Consider the following 21,829-nt stretch of genomic DNA (forward strand, 5'->3'; position numbering starts at 1 on the left):
ACAACTACCAAAAAAAAATGGATTGATTTTCAACTTCATGAATAAACAAATCTTTGGTGATATGACAAATACACAGAAATCAGCACTTTACTGTCTGCAATCTTGCATCAGAATATTGAAAACGGAAGCATGGCAGGCGAAGAAAATGAACCAACAAAAAGACTCCAACCACATCTATCAAAACAAGATCTTTCTACTCTCGTTAGTGTCTTAATACTTTCAAACTTTAAGATATTGTTTTACCAATTGATCCTACCCACACAACAAAAATAAAAAGGTTCTGCCTTTACGACAGATGGCCTCGAAATTAACCCGAACCATCAAATTATAATGAAAATATTTGATAGAGTTCACTTTAATAATATACATGATGCCTTTCCTTAAAGAGATAATTGAATATTAAAATGGTTTACATGAACTGAGCATTTAATTGTGGATGAGAGTTTTAACATTATCATCCTCCTGGTGTTGCATGGATATGTCATATGAGGAGAGGGTTTGTGCTCCATATGTGAACCAAATCAATGGATGTATAACCAGTTAGTTGTTGCCATTATCAAACAAGCCTACTAATTCTCAAGGTGGGATTGAAACAGATAAAGATTAATTGTCAATTCAGCCATTGTCAGGTCGGGATCAACCTCTCAAATGAGGGATAACCCCTTTATAGATAGGCAGTGTCTGCTAGTACCCAAATTGGCCTTTGCAGGCTACGCATACACACATTCGTTTTTGTAATAAACTATCAAAGGATCATCAATGAAATGTGAACTATACATACATGAAAATATTCGGTTAATTGCGAATAACAGTCAGGGGTACTACTTGTACAAGTAATTTTTATTTACTTGAAGAAGTAAAAATAAATATACTCATATATAAGAAAATTATAATGTTTGAATAATATATACAAGTAAATTTTTTTACAATCCAACCAAAATTCTCAAGTTTTGAGATGAAAAATCATGCCTTAAATTATTTTTCCCAGATAAGCTCATAATTTCTGATTAGAGTTCAATGTTTCATCTCATTGATTCAACAAAGAATTGATTGTGCAAAGATCTAGAGTATTTGTCAAAGCCTTCAAAAATTGCTCCTTTTGGGCTTGTAAATGACCAGTGTACTGAAGATAACAGACAAATGGGATTTCCAGTGTCCATGACATTACACTTAAATGACTAGTAAAGACATCTGCAATTGGCAGTCAAATTTAAATTCTATTAGAGCAAATAAATCCTGAGAATTTAAGAAATGAAAAAATCTGAATGTCTTAGGGACATAACTAAGTCATTTTTTTGTTTACCTATACAAGTAAATAAAATTCACTTGTATAAGTACCCTATAAATTTACTTGTATACATATATTTTTTTCTTTTTCAAGTAAATAAAAATTACTTGTAAAATTGTTATTCCTGAACTGTTTAATTGAAATGGGGACCAAATGCTTCTGTTTTTTTTGTGTGTGATATTATATTACTATATTTTTTGAATAAGTATATATACATATGCTTAAATAAACTGTTTATTCATTTGAATGCCTGTTTTGAGGTGTTCAGTTTACATGTATAAAAAGAATAGGATTTCCAAATTCATATCAGTACCTCTCATTGGGCAAATCCCCTTATAAATCAGGAGCTGCTATTTGTTTACATGTATGTTGCAAGTCATTCTTAAGTTTATTTTTAATGATGGAACTTCAGGTAACATATAGATAGGTAGTCATTTCATCATTCTGATTGGTCAGATTTATTTATACTTTTAAATAAGTATACGAGTCTATAGGAATTAATTTTATGTTACTTACAAATGTATAACATTCTGGAGTTAACTAAAAATCCAAGAAAGTTAGTGATTTTGATTTTTTTAAAGGAGTCTTTTTGCATAGTTAACCTGAGATTATTTCTATTTTTGAACAAAAATGAGTTCAAATGTTGTGAGTAAAAGTATAAGGTTAAAGTAAAAATAATGTATATTTTTATGCCCCATTAATGGGCATTATGTATTCTGGTCTGTGTGTCCCTTCGTTCATCCGTCTGTCCCGCTTCAGGTTAAAGTTTTTGGTCAACGTAATTTTTGATGAAGTTGAAGTCCAATCAACTTGAAACTTAGTACACATGTTCCCTATGATATTATCTTTCTAATTTAAATGCCAAATTAGAGTTTTTTACCCAATTTTCACGGTCCACTAAACATAGAAAATGATAGTGCCAAAGGGGCATCTGTGTACTATGGACACATTCTTGTTAGTATTTATGCTTGCATACAAATGTATAACTTTCAAATATTTAGGAACACACTGACAGTGGTAATACTTATACAAGTGTTTATTATTTACTTGTTCAGCTGAATTATTTAGGAACTAGAGTTATTTCCCTAAGTCATTCAGCTTGTTAATGAAACAATAGTAAAAACCTAACCGTCAATAAAAGTATTCAAAAACTTAAAGGATAACCAATTTATACATATTAAAACTTTTCCTGACCTCTCTAGATTCTAATTGTTAAATTTGTTGTTGCATGATATCAGTGTATTTACCAAATAAAACAGCTATACCACAGCTACTTCTATGAAATTATTTAAGATAACAATGGATTACCATCTTCATTTGTAACATAATTATAGAAGCATTAGGGAAGATTATTCAAAACCTTGAAAATTAAATTTAAATCTTACAAATTTACTTTGACAAGCTTTGAGGAACATTATTTACATGTTCTTTTCAAGTATGTAAAAGACACTTGTTTAATAACAATTAGTATTACTCAGTGTCAGTAACTTTAGATAAACTACTTATATCATTTTAACACATTTTGGTAGCGTTTCAAGGCTTTTATCCAAGCTTTTAGTCGAAAATTTCACTCAATTTGGTGAATCCTGACTTGGATCAAGTATGTGGGTAGACAGAAAAGTACAATTTTATTTCTTCTGCAGCATGTATTCATCATATATTTTGATTAATGTATTACTTATATACACACAAAGAACAGTGTCTGTGCTGAAATGTTATTGATTATAAGGGCAAAAAACTTGAGAAAAATGAAATATTGTGATTTTTTTTATAATCTTCTGAAAGAAAAGTGCATCAGTTGTTAGTAAACATAAATTTAATGTGTAAAGTAAAATTAATTAATATATTTTCAGCACATTGAAAAATTGACCCCTCTGACACAAGAGGTTATCAGTAGACAGGCCACTATAAATATAGGTAGGTACATAAATGTACTTCTGTAACTATTCAGTTTCATTTTCTAGTGTTCTGTAGAATTTAAGTATTCACATAAAGCATAACTATAATTTACGAAAGAAAACAAAAGGAAATTAGAGAAGCATGAATTTCCAGCAATCTGGAATTTTTGATAATTAATTGATGACAGTTGATGTGGTGAAATCACCAAATATGAACACTTTGAATCCATTTTAAAATATTTCAAAGACAGTTTTAAATTGTAACAGAAAACATGTTAAAGAAAAGATGTAAATTAAAAACAAATGAAGTTGGTTACATTAACTAAATACATGATATGCAAATGTATGTAAATTTCAGGAACCATTGGACATGTAGCCCATGGGAAGTCTACTGTAGTCAAAGCAATATCTGGTGTACAGGTTTGTAAGATTTAAGTTATTAGTGGTTTCTGACCTGTAAAAGAGTGAAATGTTGTCAAACTTTTGAATTACTTCCCTTTTTATACGACCGCAAAAATTGAAATTTTTTGTCGTATATAATTGGTATCCCGTAGCGTCGTCGTCGTCGTCCGAATACTTTTAGTTTTCGCACTCTAACTTTAGTAAAAGTGAATAGAAATCTATGAAATTTTAACACAAGGTTTATGACCACAAAAGGAAGGTTGGGATTTGTTTTGGGAGTTTTGGTCCCAACATTGTAGGAATTAGGTGCCAAAAAAGGCCCAAATAAGCATTTTCTTGGTTTTCGCACAATAACTTTAGTATAAGAAAATAGAAATCAATGAAATTTAAACACAAGGTTTATGACCACAAAATGATGGTTGGGATTGATTTTGGGAGTTGAGGTCCCAACAGTTTAGGAATAAGGGGCCCAAAGGGTCAATATTAAACTTTGTTTGATTTCATCAAAAATTGAATAATTGGGATTCTTTGATATGCCGAATCTAACTGTGTATGTAGATTCTTAATTTTTGGTCCCGTTTTCAAATTGGTCTACATTAAGGTTTAAAGGGTCCAAAATTAAACTTAGTTTGATTATAACAAAAATTGAATCCTTGGGCTTCTTTGATATGCTGAATCTAAACATGTACTTAGATTTTTGATTGTGGGCACAGTTTTCAAGTTGGTCCAAATCAGGATCCAAAATTATTATACTAAGTATTGTGCAATAGCAAGAAATTTTCAATTGCACAGTATTCAGCAATAGCAAGAAATTTTCAGTTGCACAGTATTCAGCAATAGCAAGAAATTTTCAATTGCACACTATCGTGCAATAGCAAGAAATTTTCAATTGCACAGTATTGCGCAATAGCAAGAAATATCTAATTGCACAATATTGTGCAATATCAAGAAATTTTCAATTGGAGTTATCTTTCTTTGTCCAGAATAGTAGTTGAATCAACTTTAATCATTGTTTTATACAATATACAATGTATATTCACTTTTACTACCAACTGATAAATTAAAACAATCTACCATTCAGTGATAACAAGCACTTTTTTTACATTTTAATATTTATGCTGTATTTAAATGAGTAGTTATTGTTGCAAACTCCATTAGAAATTTGAATTGAGATCAGTTTTGGAAAAAGGGAAAGGGGGATGTAAAAAAAAAAAATTTCTCATTTCAGATTTCTTAAATAAGAAAATTTCTTCAAACATTTTTTTGAGACGATTAATATTCAACAGCATAGTGAATTGCTCAAAGGCAAAACAAAAATTTTAAGTTCATTAGACCACATTCATTCTGTGTCAGAAACCTATGCTGTGTCAACTATTTAATCACAATCCAAATTTAGAGCTGAATCCAGCTTGAATGTTGTGTCCATACTTGCCCCAACCGTTCAGGGTTCAACCTCTGCAGTCATATAAAGCTGAGCCCTGCGGAGCATCTGGTTATTTATTGACAAAGTTAATTTTTATCATAGCCAAACATAGACTTGCATGATTCATAAAGGGGTTTCACAAACCTTAAATCTATTTCATCAACAGAATTCCAAATTTTGTGGAGAATCTTAAGCAGTATGTGTGGTATTGCATATTTCTACTTTATTTGTTGAAATTATTGATTTTACTGGTAGCGGTATATCACTGCTAGTAGGAATTTCTCTATAATTCAAATAGCACACTTAGTGTGGTATTCTTATTCTAATAATTACATAATGCACTTTTTAGTGGTTAGTTTTTCTTCCTCATGAAGTCTTGAGCTTTTGCTTTATGTATTACGAACCAGATCCTTTGACAAAGTTTTTTTTTGCAAAAATATTTTATTGTCATATTTTTCTTTTACTGTGGATTCATTATTATTTGTTGGGTTTCAATTTTCAAGGAATTCGTGGGTACATGTGAACCACAAATCTGCATGTTCCACCAATGATAAATGTTGTATTGGTTTGTATACAAACCATGAAATTAAATCTTCACTAAAATGTAAGTTTTCCTTAATCCATGCAAATTGATACCAAGGGGGAAAAAATCCACAGTATCTTGTTTTGTGTTGGGGGTCATCCATAATTGTCAACCATTTTCCAAAGTGTACAAAACGTACACTTGGGGGGAGGGGGTTAAAAAAGCAACATTTTTACCGTACGCTTTTTTTTTCCAGAATTTATTTCGTTTCCGTAGGGAAGGTCGATGTATAAAATCAAGAATTGGCTTGGGTGTGTTTCTCTTCTTATTTCTTCTTTATAATTTTCACTTGATGATATTTATTTCGATATCATAATTCTCCTCAATCCGGATTAAAAGATCAAATCATATGAAAACTAAATCTTTCAAAAATGTAAACTTGTAAATTTTTTAAACAAAAAGTTTGCAAGCATTTCTCAGTACCCCCGATTGTCTATTTCACCTGCTTTATTATAGATCGTTATCGTTTCACTCTGTTTAATAAACAAAACTGATGGAAACACTAAATTCTTTGAATGTTTTGATTTTGACAAGACACCATTTTGTGAAAAGATTTTAAACTGGTCCTTCGATTAATTTCCTTGTAATGTATTCCAAAACAGTAAACCAGTAAACCGGAAGTAAACTTAATTTTCTTAGTATAAGCCTCCTTTAATTAGGAACACCTCCATATGAAGTTTAACCTTAACCTTAAAAATTATCCAATATATGTACACGTTACAGTATATATACACAAACGATAATAGTGCCATGAATGGCATATTTACAGGGACTTTTTAAATAGAAATACAGGCGGGAAATTTAAAAACTTAAAATGTTTTAAAACATTACACTTTTGTTGATTGCTGTCTTAAGCTCTGATTCCATCAACAACTGGCAGTCCATACTTTACCAATGCAATATAACCATGCATTTCCCTTTCTTTGATTCTTAGCATAGTTTATGTGCCCTTTTGTTAATCTTTTGCATGCTCTAGCCTCTAGGTGCCCTTTTTCATTGGAGTTCCCACTGTGTGATAGGGGAAACACTAATCTTTGAACTCTTTATTCTAACAAAACACAAGCATCACAGATAGATGTCATCAAATAAAACAGTCAGATATGTTTTAGTTTATTTTCAATGCAAATTTCTATATTAATCTAAAATATAATAAACAGGATCTTCTTTTTATTAAGAATGATTGATTGCTCTCTTGAAATCTGAAAATGGTTGATGTACACTTTTTGAGGGAGGGTGGGGGGTCTGAAAAAGTGTACGTTTTGTACACTTTGGAAAATGGTTGACAATTATGGATGACCCCTTGGTTATTTTAAGTTGTGTATGTCTTTTCTTTGAATCTTTGTATATGTACTTTTATTTAATTGGAGAAGTAATATTAAGTTTTCTAATATATACATTTGTTCTATTATGCTTTTTTGCAGACTGTTAGGTTCAAGAATGAACTTGAAAGAAATATTACCATAAAACTTGGATATGCCAATGCAAAAGTAAGTCATTTTATTATTTTAGCTAAGATTGAACAATAAGACACCCATGAAATTTATGGTACTTATTGCTAACCCAATGAAAGTTTAACACAGATTCACCTGATAGTTACCTGTCCATTTAAACTTTTGGCAGTTCATTTGTCCTATTGAACAAATACAACAGGTATTGTTCTCTGTGTAGTTTATCTTCTAAGAGAAATTTATCACTCATTAATTAATTTATCAATAACCATTTAATTATGTACAATGCAAATGAATTGTTAGAGTGTCTGTAAATCATCCATCAGAGAGTCTATTGGCTGTTTCTAACTCGAGGTAGAATTAGAATAAACAAAAATATAAAATCCTTTATGAAATGGTATCATGAAATAGCTATTTAGTTTGCATGCATAATAATTTTCCAGAACCACTATAGTCATTAAGTGCTAGTTAGCCATGGTGAGGAAAGCAACGGCATTGGAAACTTATTCAATAAATAAATATTATATTGTGAGAATACATTGGATGTGAGATGGTTGTCATGCTATTTTGTTCTCCTTGCAACACAGTGCAGAGGACAAACTGAGTCTGCATGTAAAGCAGGAATTGATTGATTAGAAAAGACATTTCAACATGCTGAAATTTTCTGTTATGTTTTTTCTGTTCTTTAAATCTTATATTAAAAAAAAATTTCATGGATTAGAAATTATTTCACAAAATGAAAGAAAAACTGCAGCTTTTGTATTTTTCTCGCTATAAAAAGAACTATTGTTTTTGTTGTGTTATTACAGATTTATAAATGTGACAACAACTCTTGTCCAAGACCTGGCTGCTACAGATCTTGTGGCAGTTCTAAAGAAGATGCTTTTCCATGTGACAGAGCTGGATGTAGTGGAAAATTTAGAGTCCTCAGGTTTGAAAGTTATTTCTTTCTTTAGTACAGTACTCTTCAAAAATATCGATTCGATAACTTTTTTCTCCGATTTCCGTGTTTCTCGGAATCACACAGAGTACCGCGGATTTCACTCCTAAAATCCTCCAAAGATTCTCTCCCAACACCGCGTGGCTGTTAATTGGTTTATTGCCCATCGGATGTACTTCAAATTAACGACGCGTGACAACATAATTGGATTACCCAGATAATTTACCTTTGAACATTTAATCGATCTTGGTTGCACAGGTGTGCTTTAAAATCACGGTATTATAAATTGAACAAATGTTTTCCTTTCTTTGACAGATAAAGATGTGACAATATCATTTAGAATAAGATAATTATTATCCTTTATATTTGTGTCTTATGCCGTTATCTTTAAAATAGAACGTACATACGAAAAAGTATGAAGAAAATTGTTATTTTGTGTTTCTATTACAGTCCGGTCAGGTCATACATTGTGTAACTGTGTTCTTTCAGCAAGGACGATTTTGCCACAATTAGTTTCTTTTATAACTTATTCAATAAGCAATATCAGCGCATTAATTGTTCATTATTAAAAAATCAACTGGCTAATAAAATCATGTTGTTTTTTCGGTAACCCGATTCATCGAATCATCAAGTAAACTTAATTTATTGAGCAATGTAAAATATGATGTTTCACCACCTCGGTACATTTATACAGACTTGAATAATTCAAATTACGAACAGAAACTGTTAAATGACAACTCTTGTTGACAAAGAAAATAATTTCAAGTGATATTGATAGTGCTCGTCATTTTCGCATTTTACGGAACGGTTTTCAAATTGACGAAAGTATTTATATCAATTTCGTCATTTGAATTTGGAAAGCGAAAAATATTTTCACATTAAGTATATAATAAATGTACTATAATTCTACCGGTGTTTGACAAGTTTATGACGATCAATCATTTTACGTTTACAAAAGATGTTAAAAGTTGTGATGATAAGTAATCCGCTTATCGCTATCCGATAGGTCACTAATCCTTTAATTATTAATAAAATTTATCAAACCTCATAATTGCCCATCATAATATTCTATTCCAGTTAAATCAGTCATCATTTTATTTTCAAAATTTCCCAACCGCCTACAATTGGCATTTCTTTATCGTATTATCATGATTATTGTCATTTGAATACAATCAATCACCCCGGACAATTTCCATCATAATTTCAATTAATACATCACCAACTGTAAATCTATATTATTGACCATGGACATATAACTATAAATGTACTTTCTTTTTTGAAAGATAAAACATTAAAATTCAAATAGTTATAAATGTGTTCACGTTTATTCGGATAAGAATTATATTTTCCCGATAAATCAATTGTAAAAGGACCTTCTGGAGCCTCAATACGATTGCACAAAAATGTCGTTCTGCAACTTTAGAAACCTTGAATGGACTTTCCCACGGTCGGCCAGAAAGGTCACCTGAGTTTACTAGTATGCGATATTTTTTCCCGCCCTTTAAAAAACTCATGCTGTGGATAACATTGATGTTAACTATTTTTAGCATTTAACATTGTTAAGTAAGTCAAGTTCAAGTTCAACCCAAACTGTTGATAACTGAGATGTGTATCGTGGAATTGTCTTCGCACGGCAAATAATTGTTTTTAAAATCTTTTGTTGAAAATACACAAATTTACATTCATTGTGCGAAAATTAATATTAAACAAAGTTGAATTAATGCAGCTGGAAGTATTCCTGTTGTAACGGAAATGTATTATTATTCTGCTGTACTGCCAACAAATCTTAAAACGAAAATGCCGTAATTGTTAAAAGCATAACGAATGGTGAATAATATTTTCCTTTTTACTTGAATATACAAAACTTTCAAACACGTAATTTTATTTAACTGCTCAAATTATTTTAGCGAAAATTTCCGGTTATTTTTACACAAGTATGCTCATTTCGTCAATAAAATATTAATTTACTGGTGAAGACATCGAGGTCAAAATTAAGTAGTTTTCATTTTTTATAAAACTTGAAGTCCTTGAATACAATTGAAAGAATTAACAACAACATTTTGCTTTTAAATCTTTTATTCATTCCAGCAATTAGATAATCGTAAAAAGAAAATGCCGTAGATTTACACAATTATTAAGGGGCAATTATTTTGTCTAATGAATGGTGAATAAATTTTCCTTTTTACTTGCATATATAAAACTTTTAGACTTATAATTTTTAAATAAAGACTTTAACTTTGAAGTAGAATATTTTGTTTTTCACATATTCCGCTATATTTTATAATCGTTTTTTTTTTTTTTTAAAGCAAGTACATTAAGGTTAAGATATTTTTAGATGGGCTAACAAAAAATACGAAAATATTTTGACTTTAGTTTTTATTACCACAAATGAAATTTAATTAGTATTAAAGACATTTAAAATTATACACCTGTTTGACACTTAAACTGGTACAGTAGACCGGAAATATAATTCTTTATTACTTCAACCTTTACCTGTCAGGTAATTCAATTACCCATTCAGTCTTGTGCCGGTATAGATCAAAGTAGGATAAGGGCAATTAATTCCTCGGTGTAGAGAGTGAGCTCGTTATCACAATAAACATTTACCTGATTTTGGGAGAGATTACTCCCAAATTCCTCCCAACATTTTAGGAGGAATATCGGAGTTTTTCGGAGTGGCTCCGACATTTTCCTTGGTGTAGGGTGTGGGAGAGTTGGTACTCTTGAAGGGTACTGTAGATTCCATTTTCAATTTTAGTCATTATTTATATAGCAGAATTCAATTATAGAAATTTATTCAGAATTGGTATTGTTTTAGTATGTTTTATCTTTATGAATTGGATTTTGAACTAAAAAAAGTACATTTAACTGGAGAAAAGTGATCACACGTATTTACATGAAACATAATCAGGATAACATAATCAGCCTTATTGAATATCCCTTTTTCAAAAGTCAATAAATCCCATATTTACATCATCAAAAGATAGTAATTGTATTTTATATTGCCATAATTCAGTAGAATACTTTGAATCTTGATTCTTTGTTTGAACAAATTGTTTCATCTGTATTTTATTAAGATTAAATGTCAGAAAATGGCAATCAAAAACATTAAGAAATCATGAGTATAAAAAATGCACAAAACTTTATTTATTATATTTAAATTTTTTGTTTGAATAGACATGTTTCCTTTGTGGACTGTCCAGGTCACGACATTCTTATGGCAACCATGTTGAACGGAGCAGCTGTTATGGATGCAGCATTACTTTTAATAGGTATATAGTTTAAAAAGAAAGCTGTTTATTTGTATTGTAAATATAATTATAACCACACAGCATAGTTTTAAATGATTTAATGTGTATATCATCACTTTGTTGTCACCATTCAAGCACCTATATTTGATGTTGAATGAGTTTGATTATTTAAAAAAATGTAATATGAAGGACAATTTTTTCAGAGTTGGAATTTGACAAAGAAACCAATATTGTTTCTTGTTGCCTTGATAGCACCTTAATTTTCTGTCATATCCTCTTTAATTTGGGCGATGGTTTTCAAAAACCTCTGAAGAGTGAAAAATCAGAAGAATATCTCTTAGTAAATATATGGGGGCATGGGTATTGAGCTTGCTTTCATTATATATATTAGATACATCTAGGCGAAAATATGCATGTATATCTAAATGAGGAGAACAAAGAATGTTGAATACTTCATCAAACCACACAAACTAACTAGCCAAACTTTTTTTTTTAATTTATTATTTATAACTTCCAATTTAGAACATAATATACACAAATACAATAGCATTATATAAAATATAAATCTATAGATATTATCTAATCAATACATTTTTCTATTAGGAAGCCAAATTTGGTTAACATGAATTAAAACCCTGATGATGATTTATACATTTAACTTTGACTATTTCAGCTGGAAATGAATCCTGTCCGCAGCCTCAAACATCAGAACATTTAGCAGCAGTGGAAATCATGAAATTGAAACACATACTTATATTACAAAACAAAATAGATCTGGTCAAAGAAAGTCAAGCAAAAGAACAGTATGAACAGATTTTAGCCTTTGTTAAAGGTATTTATATCCTTAAGTTGTTAACTCTGAAGGTAGATGTGTGTTATCAAGTACTTTCCTTTGATTAAAAATTGTTTCGTCTATGTCAGGGAAATTATAGTTGAAAATAGTATTTTGTAGGTTTTGTAAAACATACAGGAAGCTGGTCCTAGAAAAGTTTTTTTCTCTATTGCTGCCATTAAAACCAGTCAAACTGATTTCAGTTTTGTTTTTAACTATGCTCCGTTTCAATGATGGAGAGACAAGATTTAAAAGAAGGACCAGTAAAATAAGTTAAATTTAATGAATTCCTCATTTCAACAACAAAAATATTACTGAGGAGCAAACACTGGCAGATGAGTGAAAAATATATATATATATATCACTATGTGAATTACAAAACTCATCAGGAAACCAAATGACACAGAAATTAACAACTATAGGTCACTGTACGGTCTTCAACAACAGAAAACAGAAATCTGATGTTCAGGCATCTTTAGACCATGGGTTTGCAGTACTGCTTTTAAAAATTACTAATTGTCAAACCATGAAGTGTTGTGTGATAAGTTTTGAATTAGATATGATGAAAGAATAATAAGAAAAAACAACCAACATCCCTAGTTAACAAAGAAAATAGACCAATCATTTTTGTTAGTAAATAGTAACTTTTTTTTAAAGAGGTTCATTATCAGAATCTCTCTCCCTGTATAAGAAATGTAATGTAATGTAATGTATATACACTATAGTGTGTTTCATCATAAGATCTATATTTTGTGTTTTATGTTTATAGGAACAATAGCTGAAGGAGCTCCAATAATACCAGTATCAGCTCAGTTAAAATATAATATAGATGTCATTTGTGAATACATTGTTAAAAAAATTCCTGTACCTAAAAGAGACTTTTTATCAGAACCCAGATTAATAGGTAATTATATATTAATATGAATTCTTTAATTAGTTATTCTTTTTATTACATCGGCAAATGGCTTTTTTTTTTAAAGAAATGAATGTACAGCATGTAAGGAACTATATCTTTTTTCTACGCATTCACAATTAGTTTTGATCCTCCGTTATAGACGTCTTGACAATGCCTATTGTTGTATGACGTCAGAGAGTGAAATAAACACGTTTATTATCGGTTTTTATTTAACTGGGAAATCAATGTAATTCACTGCAACCAATGTAATAAAAAAAATTATAGAAATGACAAGTTGAAGATATTTTCTTAAGTTAATTGAGTTAAGAGTTGTCTCCCATCTACAGAAGCAGATACTGGTACCTTATGTATTATTGCATATAAATTTCATGATAATTTCCTGTAATTTGAACATTTGAAACAGATTAATTATTTTATCCTAAGCAATAATCAATATTCAATAGAAATAAGTAATGATATAGTCAATCCTACAGTCAAATAGACTGATTTGATGAAAGACACATTATAAATAGAGCTAGTTCAGAAAATTATAGAAAAAAAAAATAAATGAGTATAAAAAATAATTTTAGTACCTATTCAAAGGTATGCTGATAGTGAATTGACAAAAAGATATGATTTGTATTTTAGTTATTCGATCATTTGATGTAAACAAACCTGGCAGTGAAGTAGATGATTTGAAAGGAGGTGTTGCAGGAGGAAGTATTTTGAGAGGGGTGTTAAAGGTACTTTATATTTAGCAGACTACTATCAAATGTGTGAAATTGGTTACAGTGCATTATATATAGATTCCATATTAGTCTTGATATCATCCTGAGAAACCTGTATACTGTGGACCCATTATCTTTTGTTGGATACCAATTTAAGTGGATTTTGTTGGAACAAGGTAACCACAAGTTTAAAATTTCAATGAATTACAAATTTACCATGGGCTTTTATGCAGACTTTGACAGAACCACGAAATTAAATATTCATGAAAGTGTAAGTTTTGTTCAATCCACGAAAATTGGTACCCACAAAAAATAAATAAATCCACAGTATACCAAATATGCTAGCCAAGGACCTGTTAAGTAGATAGGGATGATATACTGTAAATTCAGAAATTATTGCGAGGTTTTTATTATTGCAAAAAATGCAACAGTATTATAATCGCAATAATTTAAACTCGCATTTTGAAATCTTTTAACATGAAATAAACAGGATTTTTCTCAATATCGCTAAAATCAAAAACGAATTTTTAACTAATGACAGAATAGCAATAATAAATGCTAGCAATAATTTCTGAAATTTCTGAATTTACAGTAGGAATTGATATGAAATTTCTATTCATTCTATCAAATACATGAAGCCTTTCAATGTACAATTATATTTTAAAAATGTATGTTGCAGTGAAAGATTCAAAAGAGTTAACCAAACTAAAAAAAAGGTAAAAACCAAATGACAACAAATGGTAAAAAAACAAAAAAATGACCAAAAGACAAACAACAGTATACAAAACACACAACATGGAAAACTAGAGACTAAGCAGATCATGCTCCATGTGTGGCACCTTCATACTAATAGTACTAGAGAATGAGCAGATCATGCTCCATGTGTGGCACCTTCATACTAATAAACTAGAGACTAAGCAGATCATGCTCCATGTGTGGCACCTTCATACTAATAGTACTAGAGAATGAGCAGATCATGCTCCATGTGTGGCACCTTCATACTAATAAACTAGAGACTAAGCAGATCATGCTCCATGTGTGGCACCTTCATACTAATAGTACTAGAGAATGAGCAGATCATGCTCCATGTGTGGCACCTTCATACTAATTAACTAGAGACTGAGCAGATCATGCTCCATGTGTGGCACCTTGGTACTAATAGTACTAGAGACTGAGCAGATCATGCTCCATGTGTGGCACCTTCATACTAATAAACTAGAGACTGAGCAGATCATGCTCCATGTGTGGCACCTTGAAACTAATAAACTAGAGACTGAGCAGATCATGCTCCATGTGTGGCACCTTCATACTAATAAACTAGAGACTGAGCAGATCATGCTCCATGTGTGGCACCTTGGTACTAATAGTACTAGAGACTGAGCAGATCATGCTCCATGTGTGGCACCTTGGTACTAGAGACTGAGCAGATCATGCTCCATGTGTGGCACCTTCATACTAATAAACTAGAGACTGAGCAGATCATGCTCCAATTTTAGCATCGCGGTACCACGACACTATAATTATTTTGAGGATGTTATTTTTCTCGTTTCTATATGGCAAAGCCATGTCCTAAATTTTGAACTTTCATATAATTACCGCTTGTGATCATAAAAAATATATCACCTTTAATCCCTTCAAGTCGGACAATAGACAATTAAGAGTGATCAAATAGGTGTTAATTGCCCTTTGGGAGATAACTGTTTGGATAGGAATACCCCAAGCTGTCACTTGTGACATGATTAATACCACATGGTCTGCAAAATTTTACAGTAGTATTACTTTCTTTCTCTTCCTATCACTTTTTGTAAATCGAGAGTGAAAAGTTTGATTATGAGCTAAATAAGTTTTGGTCTTTCTTGAGAAAGTGATCATAATTGGCTTTAGTTTATGTTTCATCCATTTAATGCATTAAAAACGCCATATTCATTCCAAATCTCTTGTCAAACATTGTTTATTTTCGTATTTTTCATTGCTTTCGGAGGCCATTTAATATTTCAGTGTAAACTACTGGTCAGAACCGGACCAGATATGACAAAAATCTGTATTTTACGATAATAACTACATTTGCACAAATCAAATGGCACAGTAGACAGAAAACAATGATACCTAAAGAGAAAACTAAGCATTAACAGACTTTTTGTTAGATAACTTTGTTAAGAATATATATCATTTTGATAAAAAAGAAACAACTGGGACTGATCAGGGGCGTAGCTAGAAAGAAACGATCTGCAAGCAACTACCTGAAAAAATTTTGGGACCCTTTTATGCAGATTTTTTTTTTTTTTCGGTTTTCGGTCATTGGACGGTTTAAAGAGGAGCTACATGTTGTGATGTACATAGGACTTATAAACAATTCATGAATGCAAAACTATTTAGAAATCTTGACTTCTGAATAGAGTAAAGCATGATTAATTGAATATGTAAGCAACACATTTTTGTGATACAGAATTTACACAAAATTGTCCAAAATCTGCTCTTCGGGAACGTCTCTATTACTTTGTCAATATTCACACTGAAATCCCGATGAATATAATGCAGTAATGCTAGCGATAATAACCTAGCTGTAGTTGTTCATGGTTAATCAATTTTCATACATATGTTTTCAAAAGATGTAGTACACTGAACGATCTCTCCGCGGTAGCACTCGTGTTTGCCATTGAGCGACCTCCCGATTGAATTTGACAAATTATATGTCAGGCCAGTTTCATATGTCTCTAACAATGCAGAGATTTGTTCGTTTGTTGTATTACCGACAACACAAGGAAGCAGATAATGCGCATAGAAGCGATTTCCTGATGATATCAGACGCGACTCCAGTTCCATTATCATGTGGTCTATGAACGCAAAATATAATGAGACTTTCCAATACTGTTTAAGCGTGTTTGCTTGGGGGATTGGCTCTGGTAGTCTGTCGAACACATCGCCTCGTCATACTTTCAACGATATCAAAGGGTACTGATAAATCTAATGTCAATTGGTACATCGCAGTCCAAACAGTTAAACCGTACTCTGTAAAATGTGCCCCGAAACTACTAGAGTATAACAAATTCAAATCTTGTAATAGATGCAAGTTAATATGTTACTGTTAGTCTTTTCATCTCCAATAAAACTTTAATTTTGAAACCAAATGCTGCTATTTAATGACATTACATTGTACATCATTAAAAAAAGCGATTACATATATGTGTTTCCTTTAAACATTTAATTTATAAATTTATTTTGCCATTTTTTTTGTTTTGAATGCCGAATTGATGTGCACGCAACTGCGTGTTGGCGTATAGGGAGCTACGCGCCTGCTGATTCATTGAATACCATGAACCAATATATTTCATAGACATGATAAAGATTTTTTTTTTAACTGGGTAGGTAGGGTAACTGGAACCACACATATATTTTTATTTGGCCCAAGATGAAAAAATAATTCTGGAACTATAAATGAATATAGAAAACATAAACTGAGAATACTGTTATCATGGTTATAGTTTAATTGTATTCTCAGTCATGAATTCAACAATATTGACACAAAGAATAGGGTTGAAAAGAATATTTTATTCACCAAATAAGGACCTATAGCATACAAAAATATAATACATTTTGTAATAAACAATAACGCATATATCATAATGGAAATAGAGCATTGCCACGACACGACAAATTACATTAAAAAAAATACACATTTTTTTTTACGCCAATACTTTGATTCAGTCATACTTATCATGCTTATATGGCTGTTTTAGCCGATAGAGAACAAGAAAAGTAGATATTTAAAACTTTTTTTTACAGGTTGGTCAAGAAATAGAAGTAAGACCTGGTATTGTATCTAAAGACCAAGAGGGCAAATTAACATGTAAACCAATCAGATCTAGAATTCTGTCATTGTTTGCAGAACAAAATGATCTTCAGTATGCAGTTCCTGGGGGTTTAATAGGTTAGTACTAAATGTTACTTTTATATGAACATTAATCAAGACAAGTAAATACCCTTCAAAGTTTTAATTTGACTTTTGTTTATATAGAGATTAATACATGGCCTTTTCCATATCGCCTTGGTATCAGACCACGACCCATATCAGCCTGAGACATAGTTGAGGTGCTGATATGGGTCAAGGGATGATACCCGGGGCGATATGGAAATGGCCATGTATTAATCTCTTTATCATATACTTCCGACAATTGGTTTATGTATGACAAAATCATTACATTAGATGTATGTTTCATTATAATACGTTAGTATGATTGGCTAACTGCACATCACTTGTTATTCCTTAAGAAATTTCATTACTCAATAAAACTTTTCATTCATGATAACACGAGGTCCCACAATAAAGTGCACAGGTGAGTTAAAAAAAGAATTGATAAAATTCGTGTTTTCATGATCCTAGCTTAAAAACTGTAATTATAAGTATTGAATGCTTCCTTTTGTAACTTCATAAGGTTGTAAAAGCGTTGACCGTGCGCACATTTTTAGAATGAAGCGCGGAAACAAAATGTACTTCGGTCAACGCTTTTACACCCCAATGAAGTTACAAAAAGAAGCATTCAATTCTTAATTAACTGTCAAAAACTTTATAAAAACATTAAATAATGAATCCAACAAATACACAATAATTGCACAACAATAACATCTCCATATTTATTTATGTTACTATTTCCAATAGAGGGATTTAGAAAAATTGAAAATTTGGAAGAGTTTTATGATCATTATCACTCCATGTTTGTTGTACTATAAAATGATGCATAATTGTCAATGGCATTTGTTAGCAAGTACTAAACTATCTCCACAAAAGTTCCTGTAAATTTTGACGTAGTCATAAAAAATATCTGACGTCACAATGGAAAAGGAAACAATCCATACCGGAAGTAACTTGCACAAGAGGCACTATTATGGGTTTTGTGCACGAGATGCACCTGATATGGGTTATCAGCCCGGGTGGGAAATTATGGCTTGTGTACTTCCGCTCATTACGCATAATATGTCTTTGTTAAGTTAATAGCAATTCTCAAACATATTTAATTAATTACGACCTTATTTCCTTGAAGGCAGTGTCTTTCTTGAAAACTGATATCAATTATTATCAGTAGGACCATTTCTCAAAAAATATTTCATCATTGCTGAAATTGTTCAACTTCTTCTAGGATTTATTAACCATCAATGTCGATTTTTTAACAATTTTTATGGTTTTATCTTTTATAAGGAAATCTATAAAATAAAAAAAAGAAGAAGATACAGGGGTTGACACTAACTTTTATAGTCATTAGCCCACAGGGCTAGTAAAAATTATATTCAACTAGCCCTGTTCTGTGTCAGGTAGCCCTGTGAGTGGGCCAACGGCCCACGAGTGAGCGGGCCGCGAACTTGCTAGGGGGGTCTGGGGGCATGCCCCCCCCATAAATTTTTTGAAATTTAGATGCAAAATCCTGCATTCTGAGGCCTTTTAAGAAGATGTTTTCAGTCTGAAAAATAACTATTTCATACTTGTTATCTTCATAAAAAAAAAAAAAAAATGAACACCAAAGAAATCTAACGGCAGGAATTTGTTTGTCAAAACTTGCATTTTTACTGTTAATGAATTGATAAAAACATTTCAATGATTGCTAAATTATTTCCCTTTTTTAGGGACAGAAAAAAGTAGCTACACTATGAAAAATTGTCCCTTGTGACATATTTTTATATAAAACATCCATGAAATTATGTCCAAGCACTTGGGACAATTTTCACTAATGGGGGCACTATTTTATAGTTTAAAAATGTGATATTCTATCCCCGAACGAAATTTCACAGATGAATTGTGAAATATAGTTCAGGAAGACACAATTTCATGGGACACTTTTTTGGCTTACAAAAAACTCATCAACTAAAATAATCAAATTAAAAAAAACCAATGTTGTTGATTAATTTTATCTACATAAATACGTTGACTTGTCCCCTATTTTACTTTTGGTTTCTGATGCTGAGTCTTCATCTGATTTGTCTCTAGTCCAAGATTACTCTGACGTCCAACGGCTGTTTTGCCAGACAAGCTAGGGCCGTGGGACGAGCTCTGACGTCCCACGGCCCCAGCTTGTCTGGCTAAACAGCCGTTAGACGTCAGAGTAATCTCGGACTAAGTAATCTCGGACTAATTTTTCTCATGACGAGTTTTAACCCTGTTCTCACTAATGCATTATGACATGCATACATCCTGGTACGTGCAATGAACGCTTTCTGATACCAATAGCTTAGTCTTGTTATCATCATCACCCCTCAGCTCTCAAAAAGAAGCTTATCACATTTAATATTATTACCGGAAATTTATTTTCGTTTCAGTCCATTGCAACTGTAATGATAAATCCCAAGCAATACGAAATGAATTATGACGACATTACAAACGCTAATTTGATAAAGACGGAGAAGTTTGAAAAATTTTCATCACCACGTGTACCTTTGGAGTAAAGGAAAATTTCAACGCTCTATTTTTAGAACGAAAGGTCATTTCCAATTTAAACTATTTACGCGACGACTATGTAATAGATAAGGCTAAACTATGCACACGATTTATCAGGATCTCTGATGTTATTAATGATAAAATATAATAAAACCAAAATGTATATATGCAGTATAATTATTGTTTATTTCAAAACGGGTTATCTTGAAACGTGGTGCATTCTTACTTTAAGGGCCGAGTTGACTTTATATGGCGACTGGTTTACGGTAGAAATTTTACCCTCCAGTATCTGTATCTGTATGTAAATAAAGAGGTCGTGGAACCAGTGTAGACAATATTCGACGAAGTTGTTAGATATGACCGGCGTTTGGACTGTACTTTGCCGAAAGTACAACAGATCGATGTTCAATGACAAATAAATTTACTAGCCCCTCGGGCTACCGCGCCACGGACATTTACTAGCCCGACACAAAAGTTATTAGTCTCAGGCTAGCGGGCTAGCGTTAGTGTCGAACCCTGAGATACCTAAGAGAGCCAAACATTTTATAAGCAACAAGATTTACAACTTGTCATCATATCTGATAATTGTTGGTTGATTCCCATCAGAGTTGTTGCCCCTAAATGACAGTTATTTGCCCTTTGCAGTGATCAGGAAGGATGTGCGCCCTGTGCCTATAGCGCATATCGGCCAGAAATGGTGCATAGAGTGGTAAATGTAAGCGCCCACGTGGCGCACAATATTTTTCAATTCGTTTCGAAACGGTTAGATATTGTCAAATGGATTTCAGATAGAGTTCTGTGCCGCCATGTGTATGTATGTACACAACTGTGTAATGTTCCTTCAATGCTAGGAGCACCTCATATATTTTTGGGACGTCTCGGATGTTTTCCTATAGTAATAATAGAACCATGCGGTATATCTGATAACTCAAAAAACGTAATTGATCATCATTTATGATATAATTTTTTATAAACAACTTTAAATTTGTGAAATTTGGATAGTACAGACGAGACTTATTATCTCTAATTATAATCTTTTATATTAGTTTAGCTTGCTATAATTTTGATTGAAAAAACCCAAAGCCTTTTTATGAATATAGTTTTTGTCTCCATAAAAGGCTCTTAACTGTCCTTGTCATTTTTTGGTCTTAGTCTCGTTTTAACATTTTGTAAACATGACTTAAGCGCATTGTTGTATTGTTCTATCAATTATTGATACTCTACTGTTATTCTTGTCATCGCGATGAAGTTATAATAATATAAGAGGTGCAGGGGAAATACCAGAAACGTCCTGTAATACGGAATGTCTTGACTAAGTATGGTATTGACGAAGACCCAAATTTAATGTAAAAAAAACATGAACATGAACAAGGCAAAAGTACCAGTTTAAATATTGTAAATAAAGGTTATTTTACATATTTTCCGGTTTGGAAGAAGTTATTGTATATTTATAGAATTTGAAATTACAAAATTACAGGAACAATATTCCTGATATTATTTAAAATCATAAAGGTAAGTACCACCACCTCTTTGCCGAAATATACACTTCAAGTTTCATTTTTTTTGTATACTGTAGTCAATTTAAATGGCCTACTCATTTGACCACTTGGCCCATTATTTTTTAAAATGGCCCATTGAATTTATTTTTGGGGGCCATTGGCCCATAGAGAAAAAATCCTTCCAGATCACTGCCTTTGTTGACATAATAGGTCAAATC

General features: G+C 31.7%; 1 protein-coding gene across 1 annotated transcript in view; it reads left to right on the plus strand.

The window, feature by feature from the left end:
- The first annotated feature begins 64 nt into the window (after window positions 1-64).
- The window catches only part of LOC139492238 (eukaryotic translation initiation factor 2 subunit 3-like), a 38,709-nt gene continuing 16,944 nt past the window's right edge, over window positions 65-21,829 (plus strand). Inside the window, exons 1-10 of the mRNA XM_071280425.1 lie at window positions 65-201; window positions 3,142-3,205; window positions 3,545-3,606; window positions 7,016-7,081; window positions 7,852-7,973; window positions 11,160-11,254; window positions 11,907-12,065; window positions 12,835-12,969; window positions 13,609-13,703; window positions 17,472-17,616. Coding sequence (XP_071136526.1) covers window positions 130-201; window positions 3,142-3,205; window positions 3,545-3,606; window positions 7,016-7,081; window positions 7,852-7,973; window positions 11,160-11,254; window positions 11,907-12,065; window positions 12,835-12,969; window positions 13,609-13,703; window positions 17,472-17,616 — 1,015 coding nt within the window. The 5' untranslated portion in view covers window positions 65-129. The remainder of the gene's footprint in view (window positions 202-3,141; window positions 3,206-3,544; window positions 3,607-7,015; window positions 7,082-7,851; window positions 7,974-11,159; window positions 11,255-11,906; window positions 12,066-12,834; window positions 12,970-13,608; window positions 13,704-17,471; window positions 17,617-21,829) is intronic.

Source organism: Mytilus edulis, chromosome 10 (genome assembly GCF_963676685.1).
Source record: "Mytilus edulis chromosome 10, xbMytEdul2.2, whole genome shotgun sequence".
Classification (NCBI taxonomy): domain Eukaryota; kingdom Metazoa; phylum Mollusca; class Bivalvia; order Mytilida; family Mytilidae; genus Mytilus; species Mytilus edulis.